Source organism: Rhododendron vialii, chromosome 8a (assembly GCF_030253575.1).
Source record: "Rhododendron vialii isolate Sample 1 chromosome 8a, ASM3025357v1".
Classification (NCBI taxonomy): Eukaryota; Viridiplantae; Streptophyta; class Magnoliopsida; order Ericales; family Ericaceae; genus Rhododendron; species Rhododendron vialii.
In genome coordinates this window covers 19,559,186-19,578,080 of record NC_080564.1, presented here as the reverse complement: position 1 = coordinate 19,578,080, position 18,895 = coordinate 19,559,186, and the positions used below count along the sequence as shown (strand labels likewise).

Below are 18,895 nucleotides of genomic sequence, written 5' to 3'. Positions count from 1 at the left end.
GTTCCTCCCTTGTTGCTTATCCGGTTGATAAGATAAACGCATTCCACCCTAAGAATAAGCTAAACGCATCCCACCCCAAGGATAAACTTTGGCAAAAGTACATAAACACTCCCTCAACTATCAGTTTGTTCCACGGAGACCCCCTCACATTTAAAATCGTCCATACAGACCCCCTCAACTACTCCCCATTACCCAAGTGACACCCTTCCTTCTCAGAATCGTTTGTGCTGAACCCTCTCATCCATAAATCGGACAAAAATATCCTTGTTGCATTACATACATACACCCGCTCTAACCCTTCTCTTTCTTTCCTAAAACAGCCTCTAATCAAAACCCAAAACTAGCAAACAGATCTAAAACTTTTGAGCATTATTTAACAATACTCCCAAGTCCCAACCAAAGATACCCATTTCATCTAACACTGAAACTTTGGTTCTGGTTCATATCTAACACATTCATAAACACTACGAGCATATCCGACTTTCACTTATGAATTGCATCCCACAGATCAACCACGGTAGCCTTCTAAACAAACCCAACTTCAAAATGAAATTTACAATTCAAAAGGTTGCAATCAAGTATGTAAGCTGGTTTATGTATAGATCAATTCGACAAAATAAAATAAACCCAGTTTTTCAAAAATTTCAACAAAATAGATCCATAAATTAATTGAAAAGAAGACCAAAGATCAACGGCTTACCAACGCAACAGATGAGCAGAAACATAAAATCGACAAACAAAAGGGTGGAATACGAAACATATTGAGTTCCAAACGTTACATAAAAATGGAAGATAGTGGGTCATCTGAAACCGTTGATAGAGAGAAAAAAGGGGGGGGGGGGGGGGGGGTGGGGTGGGGGAAGGAATCTCGACAAAGAAGTGAGTTTGATTTGGGGCGGCGTCGGTGGGGGCTCCAGTTGGTGGTGGGGCGGCTGTGGGGCTCCAGTGGTGGTCATTCGGTGGTAAAGAGGGGCGGCGTGGTGAATCAGTGATGAGAGAGAGAGGGGTTAATATAAATACCAAAATTGTAACACAAATAAGGGTATAATATAAAAAGGATTTCTTAGTCATTTCCTCCATTCGCTTAAAAGAGTTAGTATTTTTTCATTTCTAGTAGTTGAGGGAGTCTGTATGGGCGATTTTAAATGTGAGAGGGTCTCTGTGGGACAAAGTGATAGGTGAGGGGTGTTTATGTACTTTTGCCATAAACTTATTTTGGTGGGCTTAATAACCGGCATGCCTCTCAAATTTCTCCAAACCCTTATTGTATGGGAAAATGACGGCCAATGACATGTTTGATAATTAATACCCTCCAAGGACATTTTCAGAATTAACAAATGTTCTCAGTATGTCATTGACATGTATTAATTATCAAAACACGTCTTGGGCCGTCATTTTCCCTTATTGTATTTCTCATTACAAGGAGCACCTAAGTAAATCCTCACTTTAGTTTACTCTTATCTAATCAATTTTAACTACCAAATAAACTCTTCTTAGTTAATCACTCCCCCTTAACTAATCTATCATTCTAACATATTAACCTCTTATCTACTCTTCTTCCTCATCCTCAAACCTTATTTGTCCGTCAAATGAGGGTTAAGGTTTGTGATACATATCTACACTTTGATAAAAACAAATTCCACATGTACACTATTTCTATGACTTTGATAATACTTCTTTTGTATTCATGTTTTATGGTATTTGAAGGCTTCCTCTAATGGCAGTGATAATAGTGTTTTCTAAGTACTCCTACCAAATTTGGAATTCTTCCAAGTTTTTTTTCCAATTGGGACTAGAAGTTCAAAGATGACGAAATCAAAGACCGGGGACACGTTTGCACAGGTGTGTTGTCCTTTGGCTGAAAAAATACAAAAATGTTAAGGTAGTAGAATACAGGAAAAGAGAACATGATAAAATTGGAATTAACGGTTTAAATTCACATCTTATCTTTTATCCTGTAGGAGTAATATTAAAAAAAATGAATATGTGAATTTGAATCGTTGATCTCTCTTTTCTGGACACGTTTTCTATTCTGTATGGGTACTATCCCTCGAAAAATAAGATCCCGTCGCTTCCCTTCCCTTCCATGATCATCCTTCCTGCCTAAACTTCACGCCCAAATCCACACTCTTACCCACTTCAAGAACTTCAAGAATCTCGATATTAACCACTTAATTTGCTCAAGGACGATCTGTATTTGAACTGTCAAGGTTTGCTAATTTTTCACTCCCTATTTTTTGTCTCTGTCACAACTGATTTCCAGTTTATGGTTATTGGGTACTCTTTTTCACTAATGTAAGAGGATTTTTTTTGTTTCTTTTTGTGGGTGCTTTTATTGTCTCTGAATTTTATGTTTCTGGGTAGCTGTTGCTCTGACTTCTCTGCCGTCTGTATTTAAATTTGAAGTTGCATGATTGGAATTGGTTCTATGAATAGTTGTTGATTGGAAATCTGTTATTGTTTTCTATTCATTATTTAGGTACTTGTTTGTATGTTTGTTGAACTATTTGAAATACATCCCTGTTAGGCTGTTATCTCTATGCTCGTTTTCTTGTCATTGATCAGTAGCAGAACCTATGTAACGTGTTATTTGAATGTTTCTTTTATTAATTTTTCTGATTCTCACTGTGTGTCGCTTTAATTTTCAGTCTTTTTCTTTGAAGTTGCTTCCATTTTATTTCTGCTTTCCATTTTTTTTGCCCTTCAAATGATTTGGGCTTCAAGGATATAACTATCAAATGTCTTCGGGTGGTGACTTCTGGTTTTCTAATTCATGTTAATAAAGAAGCACCATTGATTGAGAATTGATGGTCTATATGTCCAGACTCCAGAGTCATGCAATGATAGTGGAAAGATTAGATCTTTTCTTCGTGTAGAGTTCTGAGCACCTGGGTTGATTGGCATGTTGCGATAATTTCTTTGTTCATCCAGCAGTTGTTCTCCAGTGGAAAGAGTAGGAATTTGATAGGAAAGAGTAATTGTTTTAACCCTGGCTAAAAGTTTAGATTGACATGTGTGTATGTTGTCCGGCTGTTGTCTTTTGTTTTAGAGGGTGTAAAGTGCTATAGCTACTGATGACTTTGTACTGCTATTATATATTGTCATGTGGCTCCCATTACTAGTACTTTAAACTATGCGGTAAATTGGAAGATTTGATGCCTTAGTGAGTAATGACAGAAAATGCATCACTTCAAGCATATCTTGCAGGTTGCTGGGGCTGTCAAAGATAACTTATGGTTTTCTCAAGCAAGTGTAACAGAAAGTCACAGAATGGCAATGAGTCGAGGATTCAGTTCAGATACTTCGGCCCCTAGTTATTGGCTGCGTTGCATAACTGATTTGGGATCCATGATGCCCACTGAAATTTAAAAGAAGCCAATTGACACTTCTACCACTTACATGGGAGCTAGTTAGTACGTGCCTATGTGGTCATGACTGAAGACCAATGTATTTAAATATGTTGGTATTGCTAATACTTGACCTTCTTTCAACCTTTTGTCACCTATGCAATGTAAGGAGGCGATGGTTTTTGACTTAGATTAGGTGAAGGACAAGGTAAGGTAATTTTGAAGAGAGGGGAGGGGGGGTGTTTCTTTTCTTATTAGATGGGGATGGAAATGTTCAAATCGGCCACTGCCCTTGATGTCAGCAGAATTGTTTTTAGAGTGGTCAACATGAAGTTGCTGGACTATAATCTAATTTCACCTGAAAAAAATGTAATTATATGGAATCAGCTCTGCAACACCCACATGACCGCTTGGCTGAACTTCACCTAATGGCATTCCGCCATGTGGCTTCTCAGCTGCCTTTCAATGGAGTTCCACATGCTAGCCTCGTGAGGTGGCACATGGCCTAATACGTTTATACTTTATACCCCACTCCAAGGTGCAAGTCCTTTTAACCTTAGTAGTAGGGAGCACCTAAAATGGCGCCGCTCCCACCTTGGGAGCCCGCTTTTGCACTTCCAACTAAGGAGCGAGTCCGCTCCTTTCATAGATGGGAGCTTTGGTATGAGCTTTGTATAGAATAACAGGATTTATCACTTGGCTCTATTAATTGGTCTTTTATGAACTCATATATCTAGCCCAGGTCATGATATCTTGAAAAGAAAACCATATATTGTAACACTAGGCCATTTCTTAGACTCATGGTGGACTTAGCCAATGTTTTTACTTCCTAAAATGATTGTACTTTTAAAGTGAATACTCTGTCCTAAATTATTTTGATAAAATAAGCACACGCTCCTTTCACGCTCCCAACCTTGGGAGCTTCTATATTCCCCTGCTCCTCTGCTCCCACACCCGCTACTGCTCCCGTTCCGACTTCGTGCAACTAAGCTCTTAACAACTTTAGCAGCATGGCTATGCTCTTAATACTTTGGATAAGGAACCACCCCTTTGGTGGACTTCTCGATCCTGGCCTTCAGCCACGATATGAGTTTCTTTGCTAAGGAACCCTCAGGAATCAAGCGCCCAGCATCAATGGTTGACACTGAGTTACCTTCGAGGTTCCGTTGAGGGGCAATCTCCCTGAAGTGCCAACTGGGCTTGGAGGGACCTAGTTGCTCTGGACCGAAGGAAGATTGTGAAATGAAGGCAGCTCTCGAGGTCCCATGATACAAAACCCGACTTATCACTAGGCTCTGGTAGTACGATGTGTGTCATGGTCCAACACACAACTTACTACCCACTTAATACACGGCAATATTTGGTTTCTCTACGATCACCCTCTCTCTATATGGTCTGCCTTGTGCTCTCTCTTTCTCAACCTTTGGCGGTCACCCTTTGAGCCTTTAGTGTCGCATGAATATGCCAGACTGACCTCAGAGGCTCTTTAGGCCCTCAGTTACCCCGTAGGAAGTTTCTTGGAGTTTATATCCCAGATTTAGGTTCAAGTTCCTTCTTGAATTTAAAACCTTGTTGACCTCTTTGCCTACAAGGAACTAAGATTAGACCAGACAAAAGCACGATTTTGCTTCTATGTTCCTAATATTATGCAACTTGCACATCTCTTTTGATGCTAGACTTATAATTATTGGATGATGTGGCACAGTAGAAGCATCGTTGGTGTTACTATTGACGAAACAAGAATTCAAAGGTGCCAGTGTGACAATGTTATCCAGATTTTGAATACTCCAATGGGAGCAACCATTGAAAAACAACCAAAATAAGCTTACTCTTACTTTGCTTGGTTTGTAGGACTAAGACTTTAGAAATCCATGTATACTTTACTATTTATTTATGTTTTTGGAAAGAGGCCATGGTTCAGGTTGCTGATTTTACTCTGTTTAGTTTCATTTGGACATGGGCCATGACTCAGCTTGCTGATTTCTGTAGCTGTCTGATTTGTATCCCTGCAACTACTATTTCTTCCTTAGCCTCTAAACCTTAAGTTAATTCTTGTTCATAAAAGCTCTCCAAGGTCATTCTCCACTGACACTTTCCCTGGTTTGCAACTAAATTTTGGTGCAGATGGATGTGGTAATGATAGTGTCAGTGAACAGTGCTGAAAACAAATATGTACTCGTAGTCACATGCTCTGAAAAGTTTGATGGAGTTCTGCCATTATGTTTTTGTATGATCTCTGGAACAAATATTTAAGCATAATAGTCTGCTACAATTGCCTTTTCCTTTTCTTTCTTTACAGTGTAGGGCCAACATAAAAGCGGCTTAATGGCTCAGGATACTGTGCCGAATATGGAATCACCTAGACGGCGGTCTGGCCTACTAAGGGATCAAGTCCAGTTGGTTAAGAGAAAGGACTCTGATCGTTATGAGATTGTTCCTATCCAAGATGCTCTTTCGTTTGAGAAGGGTTTCTTCGTAGTAATCCGTGCATGCAAATTGTTGGCTCAAAAGAATGAGGGGATAATTATAGTTGGAGTTGCGGGCCCCTCTGGGGCTGGGAAGACTGTATTTACAGAGAAGTTGTTAAACTTTATGCCCAGCATTGCTGTCATAACAATGGACAACTACAATGATTCAAGCCGTATTATTGATGGCAACTTTGATGGTAAAATCATTGGCCTTGTTCGTTTCCAAATTTTACTTTGTTTTAACTTTGTTTTCCAATCATTACCCAATATCTTTCTCCAATCATTACCCTATTTCTCCAATTATTAATTTCATTTCTCTCTCTATCTTTCTCCACTCATTACCCCTCTCTCCAATCATTACCCTATTTCTCTCTCCACCTACTACCAAAACTAAAATACCCAAAGTTACAAAACGAACAAGGCCATTATTTTCTTTGAAGTTTATAGACGATCTTCTGGCAGTTATATTCTTTTAAGTAATCTGGCCTTAAACTTTTCTGTGAAGAGATTATCCTTCTTAAGTTCATCTGGAGTACAGAAGTTTTATATACACTCTTGTGCGTTATTTTCTTAAATTGCTGAGTATTAAAGAGAAGTTTAAAGCCATAAGCACTTTGTTACAAAACTGGTGTGACATAAAGGATCACAAAAGTAAGTGCAAAGGAATCATATTGTTACATATCTTAGTTTTTGTAAGTATGTGGATTTGGTAATTTTACGTCTGTTGCATAAGATAAGAGGCTGTATGTAATATCATGAACAGCTGCTCTTGTTGTTAACATTCTGATTCCGCCACTGTTTTACCAGTGCCGTTTCCTCTATATGCTTGCTTCTTTTTTGTGGTTTCTTTATAGCATTAGAAAGGATAGTTGGCATAGCAACATTAAGATGCATTTTGCGTGGAAAGTGACAGCCTGCTTATTTTGCCTTTCATCTGTTACGAATTTTATGCACTTTAGTTTGTTTTAGTTTCCTCTTTAAGTCATAACCAAGCATGCTTTCCCATTGTAGTATTGTACATAGATTAGAAATTATCTCAGCATAGATACGTGTTTAATAAAAGCAATTATGGCAGGGCTCTAATAGTTTGCATGTTCTGACTTCTGACACAGACCCGCGATTGACAGATTATGACACATTGCTTGAGAATATCCATGGGTTAAAAGAAGGGAAGGCTGTTCAGGTTCCTATATATGATTTTAAGTCTAGCTCTCGGATTGGTTACAGGTTGTGCATCTTTCTTTTTCACGAAGCATAAATTTAATTGTGAGTGTGCATGTTTGTGTGCTTGTTTTCCTTTTATTTTATGGCTTTTGTTTTGTTGTTTTTTGGGGGCAGATGTGTTTCTCTATGGATAATTGAAGCTCATAAATAAGCTGTTGCTGCAATTGTAGTTAACCGTTCTGGTTTTTGATCGCTGATGTTCAGTGAACCTAGTCTTTTAGTTGAATGAGGTTTATGTGATTCACATGTGCTTTCTTCCCTATTCAATTATGACAGTTATAGCATGGAATTTGCATGGCAATATCGTCCTTGCCCTTCTAAAAAATGAAATCTCTCTTCTGCTACGCACAATGTTTATGAATTTCTTTCCTTTTTTGTTAAGAAAATTCTAAAGATCCTTTGTGAGAACTGCTCTTCTGTGCTTCATACCTGAAGTCTCGTCTTTATTCCCATTGCTATGACTTTCATGACCTGTGTTTTTCTTGAATATACACACCTTTATTCAGTATTTTTAATTTTCTCTGAAAGTTGTCTGCCCTCAAATCAGGTACCATAACCAAATTCATGTTTTTGACAGGACAATCCAAGTCCCTAGCTCCTGTATTGTGATTATTGAAGGCATATATGCCTTGAGTGAAAGATTACGTCCTTTGCTGGATCTTCGTGTCTCTGTTACTGGTGGAGTACACTTTGACCTAGTCAAACGGGTTTTGAGGGACACTCAACGTGCTGGACAAGAGCCTGAAGAAATAATACATCAAATATCTGAAACGGTTTGCTGACTCCAACAATTTTCAGACATTACTAAAGTATACCTTGAATTGTCTCAAATTCTTTTATAGACATCTAGTAGTTCTCATCAACATTCTCTCACACAGGTATATCCTATGTACAAGGCTTTTATAGAGCCAGATCTCCAGACTGCACACGTAAAAATCATCAACAAATTTAATCCGTTCAGTGGATTTCAGAATCCCACTTATATTTTAAAGGTTGACTTTTTAAGTAAGGGATGAACTGAAATCTCATGTACTGTGTGTCCCAATTGTCTGGTCTAACATTTTTGGCCTTTTGTCTAGCACTGAGTGACTGCTTTCTTTTGCTGTAGTCGACAAGGGCCGTTAGTGTGGAGCAAATCAAGGCCGTTCTTTTGGAGGAGCACAAGGAAACCACAGAGGAAGCTTATGATATATATCTCCTGCCACCAGGTGAAGATCCTGAAGCATGCCAATCATATTTGAGGATGAGGAACAGGGATGGGAAATACAATCTTATGTTCGAGGTTTGAACACCGAGAACTGAAAGCTTCAGCAGTAGAATAGTATAATCTCGTTCAATTTGTGCAAATTAGTCTCAACTGCTGTTTTTTTTTCTAGTGAGCATCATTTAGTGTGTAGATTTGGCTATTGTGTATAGGACCATGCCAATATTTTATTGTTGACTAAATTGTTTCATGGAGATTGACTAAAGAGCTTCTTGGCCATTGGAATGGAAAACATGTTGGGCTTATGACGCTTTTTTCTCTGTATCAGAATTTAGAGGTAGGATATGTAATGACCTGCACCCAGTGTGTGTTTACTTATATATCCAATAGTTCATTTGTAATCCACTGATGTGGGACTAGGATTTCACAATCTCCCCCACTTAAGATCGCAACGTCCTGGTTGTGCCTAATGGTCAAACAACTTCCACCCACCAATCGATGTGAGACAAGTACCCGCTTAAGCATGTCAAGCTCGTCCCTTGTCTGGCCCACCCAAGCATGTCTTCTCGCAGGATTCGCCCCACACTTCCGGTTGGTGTAGGCTCTGATATCACCTGTAAAAACCAGCACCCCAGCTGGCCTTGTCCCCACTTCGGCCTGAACCACACGGCCTCAAAAGTTTAACTTCAAGTTAACAAGTAGCCTAGGTGAATCACTTATATCCCATATTGGCGTGGGACTCCTCATCCGATGTGGGATTATTTAGGAGGGATTTCACAGGATACTTGTTCTCTGTTAATATTTATTTAGGAGGGATTTCACAGGATACTAAGGTTTGCATGCATTGCCTGGTTTTTTGCTTGCCCCCTCCTGCATCATTATTTCAGCCTCGCCTACTGCTCAAGATTATAGGAAGCTGCAAAACTAATTCATAATCCCAATGAAGTACAGAATGAAGAACTAGATTAACTTTTATGCATTTCTTTCCCGTTGAGTTGTGATGAGGAATTTTGTATAATTTATAGCTAGAATGGGAATTCAAGTTCAGAATGACGAACGAAGATGAACTTCTATGTATTTCTTTCAGCATACTGAATAAACTATATCTAGCCATTGAATCGGGACAACGAGTCTGTGTCATTTAGACAGAGTTTAGAGAAACACAGGACAACACCCCTAAAATTTTGGCTGAGCCAAATCCAGCTGGATGTAACTACATCTGACCCTTTTTGCATTCAAACTTGTCCCAGGCAGCTCCTTCAGGCATCTTGGGCCTCTTATATTCACCCTTATTGATGCCACGTGGTGCTCCTTCATTGTGATGCCAATTTGGGGTGTAAACAGATTGGTTAGACCCTGCTATATAGGTTATTAAGGAAAATGTGCTCTAGAAGTGCTGCAATGATTGGAGTGAGGGTAAAATTTATGTCTCCTGACCTGTTTCACTTGTTGCTTTCAGGAATGGGTTACGGACAGTCCATTCATCATATCACCAAGAATCACTTTTGAAGTCAGCGTGCGCCTTCTTGGTGGACTGATGGCTTTAGGATATACAATTGCTGCCATTTTGAAAAGATACAGCCATATCTTCCCTGATGATCGAGTATGTGTGAAAATTGATTGGCTAGAACAACTTAACCGGAAGTACGTTCAGGTATCATTTCACTTCAGTACTCAGAATTTGTTTGAAGTCCTCTGCAACTGTTTTTGTTTTGCTTTTTTTTTTCCCCCCTTTCTATGTTAGTTTGAGATTTCAATACCTGCCGACTTGATGAGATTTGATATTTCACATCTGCAGATCATTTATTTTATGCCATGCAGTATTAGATGCTGTTGAACATGGTCCCATGAAAAGCAATGTGTCATTCCTTTACGTATTTTTGTTTCTATGCAAGCAATATATTTACAACAGCTTCTTTGAGAAATATGTGGTAGAAGTCTTCGTCTTTCGTTTAAAGTACTCATTCTAATGACAGTTCCAAAAGTCACTGATTCACAAGAGCAGAGCCACACTTCATGTTCAACGAGGGCAAAATCTCTTGTGAGGCCGTACACACCATATTTTACAGTTGTAATAATTGAAAAAGTAAATTATTTACAGCAATAATAAGCATAAAAGCTTAAATATTTGTTGCTAGCATAGAAATTTGATGAGAGAGAGAGAGAGAGAGAGAGAGATCATCGTTGCAAATCAAGATTATAATAATTCAATTAAGGCAATTTCATAATTTATATGGCAACATCGTATAACATTTTTCATTTGGATTTTCCCTAACCTCTTCATCTTACATGTAGAATTTGTTTGAGGCTTACAATTGGCTATAAGAGCATCAGCATCAGGCTTAGCAAATTTTAGAACAAATTATACCTCAAGAGTCACTTTTCCATTTTAGCTGGTCACCTTTTTAAATTTATACTATCAGACTCTATTCTATCTCCACTATGTTAAAATTCTTTTTTTCTTTATTCGTCTACTCTTTATTCTTTTTAATTGTTGATATTTCTAATAATGCTAATTTATCGGTTGTATTTTTGTAATGTCTATATTCAATAGTCATATTTTGTGACAGTTATATTGCATCAGTAGAGTATAAGGTGCCCCGATTTTTACCCGCCATCACTTCCCCACTTGTCTGTGCAGAAAAGTGACGCTTTTGAAATCTTGACGTTTAATTGCAAATGAGTTTGGAAATTGAGTTTGACAGCTGTGACTTGGACTTCTATTTGAAAATCAGGACACTTTGAGATTAAGTGTCGGACACGTGTCTGGAGCGTGTCTGTGTCCTGTACGTTGCTTCCGACAATGGGTCGGGGCTACATGGGATGGTACGAAGAGCCTGATGAAAGGCTGTTTTGAGAGATGGCTAGTAAAGTAGAGTAGAGAGTAACATACGTAGCCTGTTCGGCTTAATGTGCTGCTATAATATTTAAATAGGATTCACTCAAGTGGGATTACCAGTGCCAAAGAGCTATAAACATATGTACACTCTAGGCTAGGGAAAAAAGTTCAAGCCAATCTTGTGCAGTACATAAGGATTTTTATTTTAATTTTGATAGCTGTCATGTTGAAATAGATTTTGTTCCCCAGATTTGAACTCCTAATGGGCATAATTATACTTATGTTGTACTGTATGATTAAAAAAGCAAACAGTAGGAGTGGTGAACTGCGTAAATTACTTAGCAAAAGTCGGCGGTTGCTGCTTCTACAAGTACGGTCTTTGTCAGATATCGTAACCAAATGAGTTTGATGCCCAATACATTGGCAAGACCCTATGCAATTATGCAACTGTGAACTTGACAGATGCCGGACTCAATTGACAAAATCATTGATTCTGCTGATTGCAAAACAGACCCCATCTTCCAATTTTTGCAGTATATTTGCTACCTACCTACATTGGGATCCAAGTTTACAGAGTGAGGCATACGGAGAAAATAATATCTGTTAATAAAATTTCCAGAAATGCTTGCCATGGGGACAAACAGTGATAAAATACACTCTATTCTTCTTGTTTCAAGTTTTTAGTAAATGTCTCTTCTCTGCTGAAGCTGCTGGTTTTGGCTCTGTGGTGAACGAAGCAAAATATTTCTTCTGTCAAGTTAAATCCGTGCATCTTTGTAGGTGCAAGGAAGGGACCGCATGTATGTCAAATTTATTGCGGAGCAGCTGGGTTTAGATGGCTCGTATATTGCTCACACATATATTGAACAAATTCAACGGGAGAAGCTTGTTAATGATGTTATGGTATGAGTCTCTTGGACTGATTGTACTTTTTGATGTGCTCGGACCTTATGGATTCGACCCACAGGCATTGCCAGATGATCTGAAGACAAAGTTGAGCATAGATGATGATTTGGTTTCAAGCCCCAGAGAAGCTCTCTCCAGAGCTTCTGCAGATTGCAGAATGAAGTATCTCAAACGGTAATTCCCCATCACAATGATTTCAGCTCCAACTTTTTGTATAAAGAACAATCTGGCTGAAGATGTCAGAAGTGTTCTGTTATCTTGTTTATCAGTATTATCTGGTTTGTAGTAACTTGTTAGGTGTTTAAGGCTCTGTCGGGGCTGAAAATGTTTTCCCCACAAATGTTTTAAAAATTTTCAGTGTTTGGTTGCACACGAGTTACGGGAACCCTTTTACAAGGAAAATATTTTGCATCAAATGAACGTAAATTGACTTAAGGCTGTGAACTCTGGAAGTCTTTTTACAGGTTTTCCTCAACTTTTGTGAACTCCGGACATAAATCCACTTGGAAAGGAGAGTTGATCCACTATGCATGCAAGGCACCAGAGTGAAGCTCTCCATATATACACATAACACATGTATAGTTCCCAATTATCTCGCTCTTTGAAGCTCATGAGGGAACTTTTTTTAATCAGAAGTTTTAACAATACTTTTAAGAATGTACCAAACAACCAAAAATATAAGTTCTGAAATTATTTTATGCATAAGTAATTTTACATGAAAGTTTGTTATGTGAAATAGTTTACATCGTAACAAACGGAGCATTAATGTCATCACTCAAAACTTACACATTGGTGGTGTTTTCTTTTGGCAGCAGTATATCACACTCATATTCAACCCAAAGAGACAAGAATCTGTCCAAGTTGACAAAGCTTGCTGTTAATACAAGAAGATACGATGGAAGAACCCCAGATTCACCAGCAACATCAGTTGCTAACCAGGTGATTATATCTCTTTCTTGAGAAGCTACTTGCTCAAATTAGTAACCAACTTTGAAGCATGCACTTCTCAATCAGTGTAACCTGAAGTATTTAGGAGAGCAAGTATAGGAAAAGTTGAACCTGTGAGCTGTTTTGTTTGTTTTCTCGGCTCTTTCTTGATGTTCCAAACCGGGGGGCAGAACGGAAAGTGTTATTTTCCCCCTCCTTCCCATTTCTTTCTTCAGGTTCCAAACACAGCGTCAATTTACTTTTCTTTGTTGTGCTCTGTTATATGCTCCATACATATTTCTTAGTTCAATCCATTAAAATTTGCCAGACGGGAGGTGAGCGATAGAATTTTGTTTCCAGTGTACTGAGAATTAAATAATAAAGGCAACAAGAAAAGAGGAAAAGGAACCGGCGATAGAATTTTGTTTCCAGTCTGCGAATGAAATAGTAAAAGCAACAAGAAAAGAGGAAAAGGAACTGGGACAACTCCACCTTCGCCAACAGTAAATCACTGCCACATATCTACAAACAATCTGCCCTCTACACTGCGTTTTTTATTATCTTCAGTGCTATGTTTTTCTCGTTTTGTCAAATAACCAGATGGAGCATCAATTCTCACTGCATGAACTCATCTGTTGATTATTTCAGGGAATCATTACCCAACTCTCAGAACAAATTTCAACCCTGAATGAGAGGATGGATGATTTTACATCACGTATCGAAGAACTAAATTCAAAGTTATCCGTTAGGAAAGTTTCTGCTAGCCAACAAAATTTGGCTTTGCAGGCTGAAGCCTGCAATAGCTACGCACCAACTTCTCTTTTCATGGCCGGCTTAAACAATGCTTCATTGACTGGTTCGATGATACCCAATTCAGCATCTTCTTCCCAATTAGCAAAGGAGTCCCCACTCATGGAAGAAGTAAGTGGAATGCATCCTATTTCTTTTTTTTTCATCTTGGTTAGAAGAAAGAAGAAAATAGGTGACTGGCACATACAGATTCTATTTTTTTTAGTTTAGCCATCTGCAAGTGAAATTGGCATGAATAAATAATAGGTGCGATGATTATCTAAAGCATCTCCAGAAAATGTCCTGAGTAAAACATTTCGTGTAGAAATTCCAGTTTTACCTTCCAATGGATGTTTGGACTTCAGTTTCTTGGTGTGGATAATTAGTTATGCTAAGCAGGTGGCAGCACTGTCGAATTTTGGGTATGGAAGTATATCTTTAGAAACAAAAAGTTGGTCGTGTAGGCTGTACATTCGGTTAACCTCTTTTAATTTCAAGCTAATTTACCCAAAAAAAAAAAAGTTGGTCATTAGGTGGAACGGAGTTGAATGGACCTGTGCTCAACAATTCGTTGAAGAGGAGTGTGTCCATGTTTAAAAGGAAATAAAGAGCAGTTCTTGGCATGGGCAATCAATTATTACGTCCTATTTTCTTTTTCCTTTCTAGAGAGAGTGGTTTTGTGGAAGTTCCTATATGACATTAAGACGTGTTGTAGAGGGCTGAGGTGGGAATATCAAAAAATTGGAAGATCCTGCCCGAATGTTATAAATGAAAGAGGAGCAGCAAATTTTCCTTCCTTATGTACTATCATGGACGGATATTCTCCCTCTTGATATTTAAGAATGGAAATACCGTGGACATAAAGGTAAGCATGTGGACGTAAAATATCTCTGTAGCCTCTGTCAGAAACAAATTTGTGTTCTAGCTTCTTCTATCTTTTTAGTGTAACTCATATGTGTTGGTCTTTTCCCAAAGAGGTGGCTATGATTTGTAAGTGCGGTGCAGTCCCAGATACTTGAATTACATCTCATTTCATGTTTCAACTTTCAAATACGTAGCCCTTGATGGACGACATCAAATATACGTATATATAAATTATGTCTACAGGGTTATTCTCCCTAGAAAATGGACTAAAAAAGCTTCTAATGCTATCAAAAAAATTCCATGAACGCATTTTATAATTTGGCTTTGAACATCAATGGCTTGCCTGTTCCGTGTGCTGAACTTTACTATATAGTTTGAAGGGTTGGCCAAATTTCGCTTGCATATCTGGGCTTTTGCAAAATTTATAGCTCTACTCGTGACACTAAAATAACATTTATAATATTGTTGTGAAGGTGTAGATTTCTAATTTAAATGTTAAAAAGATTTTGCTTTTTCATTTCTTTACATCTGACTGCTTAACCATTTCCTGAACAGGTGTTACTTATCGCACGTGGTCAACGTCAGATCATGCATCAGATAGACAATCTGAGCAATCTTTTAAATGAGTACCAACGAGAGAGGTCTCATGAGGGAAGAACAGATGTGACAAGCAGAACAATAGATGTTGAGTCCATTGGAGTTTCTATAATTCTAACTTTGGCTATTGGTGGCCTGGGCATCTTTTTGTTCCGGTCCCTCTCCTCACAAAAGTGATTTCCCACTTAGAAATCTCATTTTGCTCCTCTGAAATATGTATATATTGCAGTCGTGCTGCTGCTGCTGCGGGCCTGCAGCTGTTATACTCATGGTGCCAATCCTTATCCCCAGAGAGAGAGAGAGAGAGAGAGAGAGAGAGAGAGATGTAAGCTTCCTGTAGAGACCCGCAATTTCTTTTAATAAATTTAAAATGTGTTATGTGGAATAAAATGAAAGAATTGGTGGAGGATTTTGATTTTGGGGCTAAAGTGTTGGAATTGTAAACTTGAGGGTGTGTGTGTGATATATGCTATATATGTATGTGTGTGTCGTGTATTGGGGGAGGGGAAAATCATTTTTTTTCCAAATCCCACTCCCGACCTCTCTTCTCCCTCTCGGCTCTCTCTATATATCTCTCACTCTCACTCAAATTCCTCCAAACCAACACAAAACTCATACAATACACCTTCCAATCATTCATCCTTGTGTATATTGAAGCTCGAATCGCGTTCGTAGGAGCTCAGTGGTTCGTATTCGACTTGGTTAAGGAGTTTGAAGTTTTAGGGCTTGGGGAATCCTTGGGTTTCGGCTTTAACACTCGAGGTAGAGATTTCTCTCACTCTTTATATGTTCTTGAGTTGATTTTGTGCATGAAATCGTGCTGTTGACCGTGGTTATTGTTGTTGACGTTGTTGTTGTTGAGAAACCCATGAAAATCTGCATAAAATCTGCTCGAACAACATTTTTTATCAATACCTTAGCCTTTGTTATTGATACCATTGTGTTCCAAAACTCAGAAAATCACTTGTTATCGATAACATTTGCCATTGTTATCGATACCCTTGTGTCTGGAACCATTTTTAACCAATTGGTATCGATACCTTTGTGTTAGGTATTGATACTTGTTGCTTATCTCCAGCATTTGCTGTTTTGCTTCATTTTTCACCGTTTTGGTTTTCGATCACTTCTAACTATTCTAAACCACTTCCAAACATAGTCTTTCGCACTCTAATGATCCCTTGGTCATCCTCATTCGTTGGTTCTTGTCGCGTTGAACACAAATATCAAATGGAATAAATTATCGTCCTAATGCTTTGTTGATGCGTTTGTTTAACTATTAGTGGTAATGTGAGATGCTAAGATAGACGGAGTGATCATGCTTGAGCTAAATGTGGGTGTTGATAAAATTGAATGTTAGATAGGAGAATGGATAGATCATGAGACACAATGCGAGAATTTGACACTTGATGCCATATAGTACGAAGATGACAAATTTGGAAATAAAATGGAAATATGAATTGGTATGTGGACCGTTTACTCGATATCAATCTCTCTCTTTATTTATAATCGTACAATCACAGCTTTAGAACTACATATGTCGAAAAACAATGAAATGAGTTGTGGTCGGATGTATGGGGTCATGAGTACCCGGAACTTGAATCGGATGTACGGGGTCATGAGTACCCGGAATGTAAATTGAATGTACGAGATCATGAGCACCCGAAAATGTATTGTGGGTATATGGGGCCCTAAGACCCGGAAAATCTCTTAAGTTCATTATTTGGTACGTTAATGGAGGAAGAGCTATCTGAGCTCATATTGGAATTAAATGAGAGATGTACAGGGTCCTTAAGACCCGGAATGTAAGCTAGTAACCGTAGAAGTGTACAAAATGGAATTGATCAATAGGGACAAAAAAAAAAAGGATGGCAAATAGATCGATTAATGACAAGTGAAGTGCCCTTGAGCCTTAAGTTCCTTCATGAAGTTACGATGGTAGCTTTAGGCTTTAGTCTAAAAGTGTATAGTAGTTTGTCTGTAAACTACTGTAGCAATTATATGTGTGTTACTGTGTTGTGATGCGTGCAGTGATGTAAGCAAATGTCTTGGCTGCCTATATATAGCTGAGCTTCTCACCGTTGTAAGTAAGTTAGGGAGATATCAGTTCAAGTTAATAATATCAGTGTACTCCTCATACAACTCTACTCTAGTATTCTCCCTCTCTCGTGATCCTAACCTACTTTGTGTTTGTACCCACTTAGTGTCTGAAAACTTGGTATCAGAGCCATGTCTTCCATTCTAGCTTAAACCCTTTTCTGGGAACTTCTTTTCCAAAACTACTTCAAATCTTTTCTAAAAGAAAAACTTGAAGCGTATGCTCTGTGGTTGCCTTCACAGGATCCTCCACATCAGAAACTTCATCAACTATTTTGGTTAAAAAAAAAAAATTTTGTATCAGTGGGTTAAAGTACCTTGAGACTTTTGACTATTGAGCAGTGTGTCTCGGTTTATCTACCCTAGTATACAAAATTTTATTAATCAAAGTTGGTTGAAGATCTATACGTTGAAAAAAGGAAAAAGGTTTGTTGTACTAAGGAAAAGGAGAACCCAGAATTCTACTCTTAAAAATTAATCACCTTTTTACAATCCACTCATCTGCTACGTCATCCTTAGTCCCTTCATGTTCCTCTACCAGTAGAAATTCCTCATCTTCTTCTTCTAATCTAGAATATTTGTATGAGTTTGAATACCTACCTGATGATAGTAAGGTTCCTCTTACTGATCTCCCTTTCTTAAACCCTTATAATGCTTTTGTCAGACCACAAACTTCTGTAAAAAAGACCGTCACCCAACTTTTCTCCACAAAACGCCCAACCTCCGTAAAAGAGTATGTTCAAGCCTTTAAATTTGATCAGTGCTTCATAGCAGCAACTGAAGCTGAACAACTTTTACCTTTGGAAATTTCGGTTGATTTGCCTCGTCTTTGGCAACAACAAGGATTTACCCATTTTCACTTTGGAGCAATCCGACTTGCTGTCACTTTTCATGGTAGAAAAGGTTTGCCTGTTACTTCCAGACTTGCTCTGGTCGATACCAGGTTTCTACAGTATCAGCACGCATGCATCGCTACAGTCCAAACCACTCTAAATGCTGGAACTGTGATTTTTACCTTCTACCCCAATTTCAACATGCCATTAGCAGATCCTCATCTGCTATCCGCCTTGAAGGTTCAAGTCCAAATTGGTGGTGCCTCCCAAATCTCCTCCACATATGCCGCAACCCTTCACTACCAAATGGCCTACCGACTCCAAAACCATGCCTTTGACATGTCCTTACCATCCTCCACAGATGAAGCCCTTTTCCTCACCATAAACGCACCTCACCAAGCTTCTTGTGTCCATGTACCCCGACAAATTTCTCGTCCTGAGCTTCTCAAGCTTCTCCCAGAATCTTGGGTTACAGCTTATGAGAAAAACCAAAACAAGCCCATACCTGTCCAATCCTCTAACCCAACTTTTATCACTAAACCTGATGGTACCGTGGAAATTACTTTTCCAAAAGAAACCTCTGCCTCATCTTCAACCCATCCTGTTATTTTTCCCTCGAGAATTAACATGTTTGTGGATGGTTCTAAACCTGGCCCTCCAATTAAATATTTTGAACCCAGTGGCCTTCCAGTCTTCTATTTCAAAAATCCAGAAACAGGTCATTGTTATTTTGATACCTGTGACTGTGATGATTGTATAAAAGACAGTCTCCTAGAAGATGACGAGGATTCTGAAGAACCATG

The 18,895-nt window shown here is 38.6% G+C and overlaps 1 protein-coding gene across 10 annotated transcripts; it reads left to right on the top strand.

The window, feature by feature from the left end:
* Nucleotides 1-1,945: 1,945 nt before the first annotated feature.
* On the top strand, nt 1,946-15,594 carry LOC131298488 (inorganic pyrophosphatase TTM1-like). 10 transcript variants are annotated; one of them, XM_058323969.1, is made up of 14 exons: nt 1,946-2,210; nt 3,208-3,413; nt 5,647-6,012; nt 6,928-7,042; nt 7,617-7,812; nt 7,918-8,031; nt 8,148-8,247; nt 9,494-9,591; nt 9,703-9,897; nt 11,863-11,985; nt 12,050-12,162; nt 12,801-12,927; nt 13,564-13,836; nt 15,124-15,594. In XM_058323969.1, exons 3-14 carry the CDS (start codon nt 5,673-5,675, stop codon nt 15,340-15,342), a joined length of 2,013 nt encoding a protein of 670 aa, XP_058179952.1. In that variant the 5' UTR covers nt 1,946-2,210; nt 3,208-3,413; nt 5,647-5,672; the 3' UTR covers nt 15,343-15,594. The 10 variants fall into 10 exon arrangements, with proteins under 10 accessions (XP_058179952.1, XP_058179950.1, XP_058179955.1 ...); XM_058323967.1 differs by having other exon boundaries at nt 3,208-3,459; XM_058323972.1 differs by lacking the exon at nt 9,494-9,591 and having other exon boundaries at nt 3,208-3,459; nt 8,148-8,321.
* Nucleotides 15,595-18,895: the final 3,301 nt, after the last annotated feature.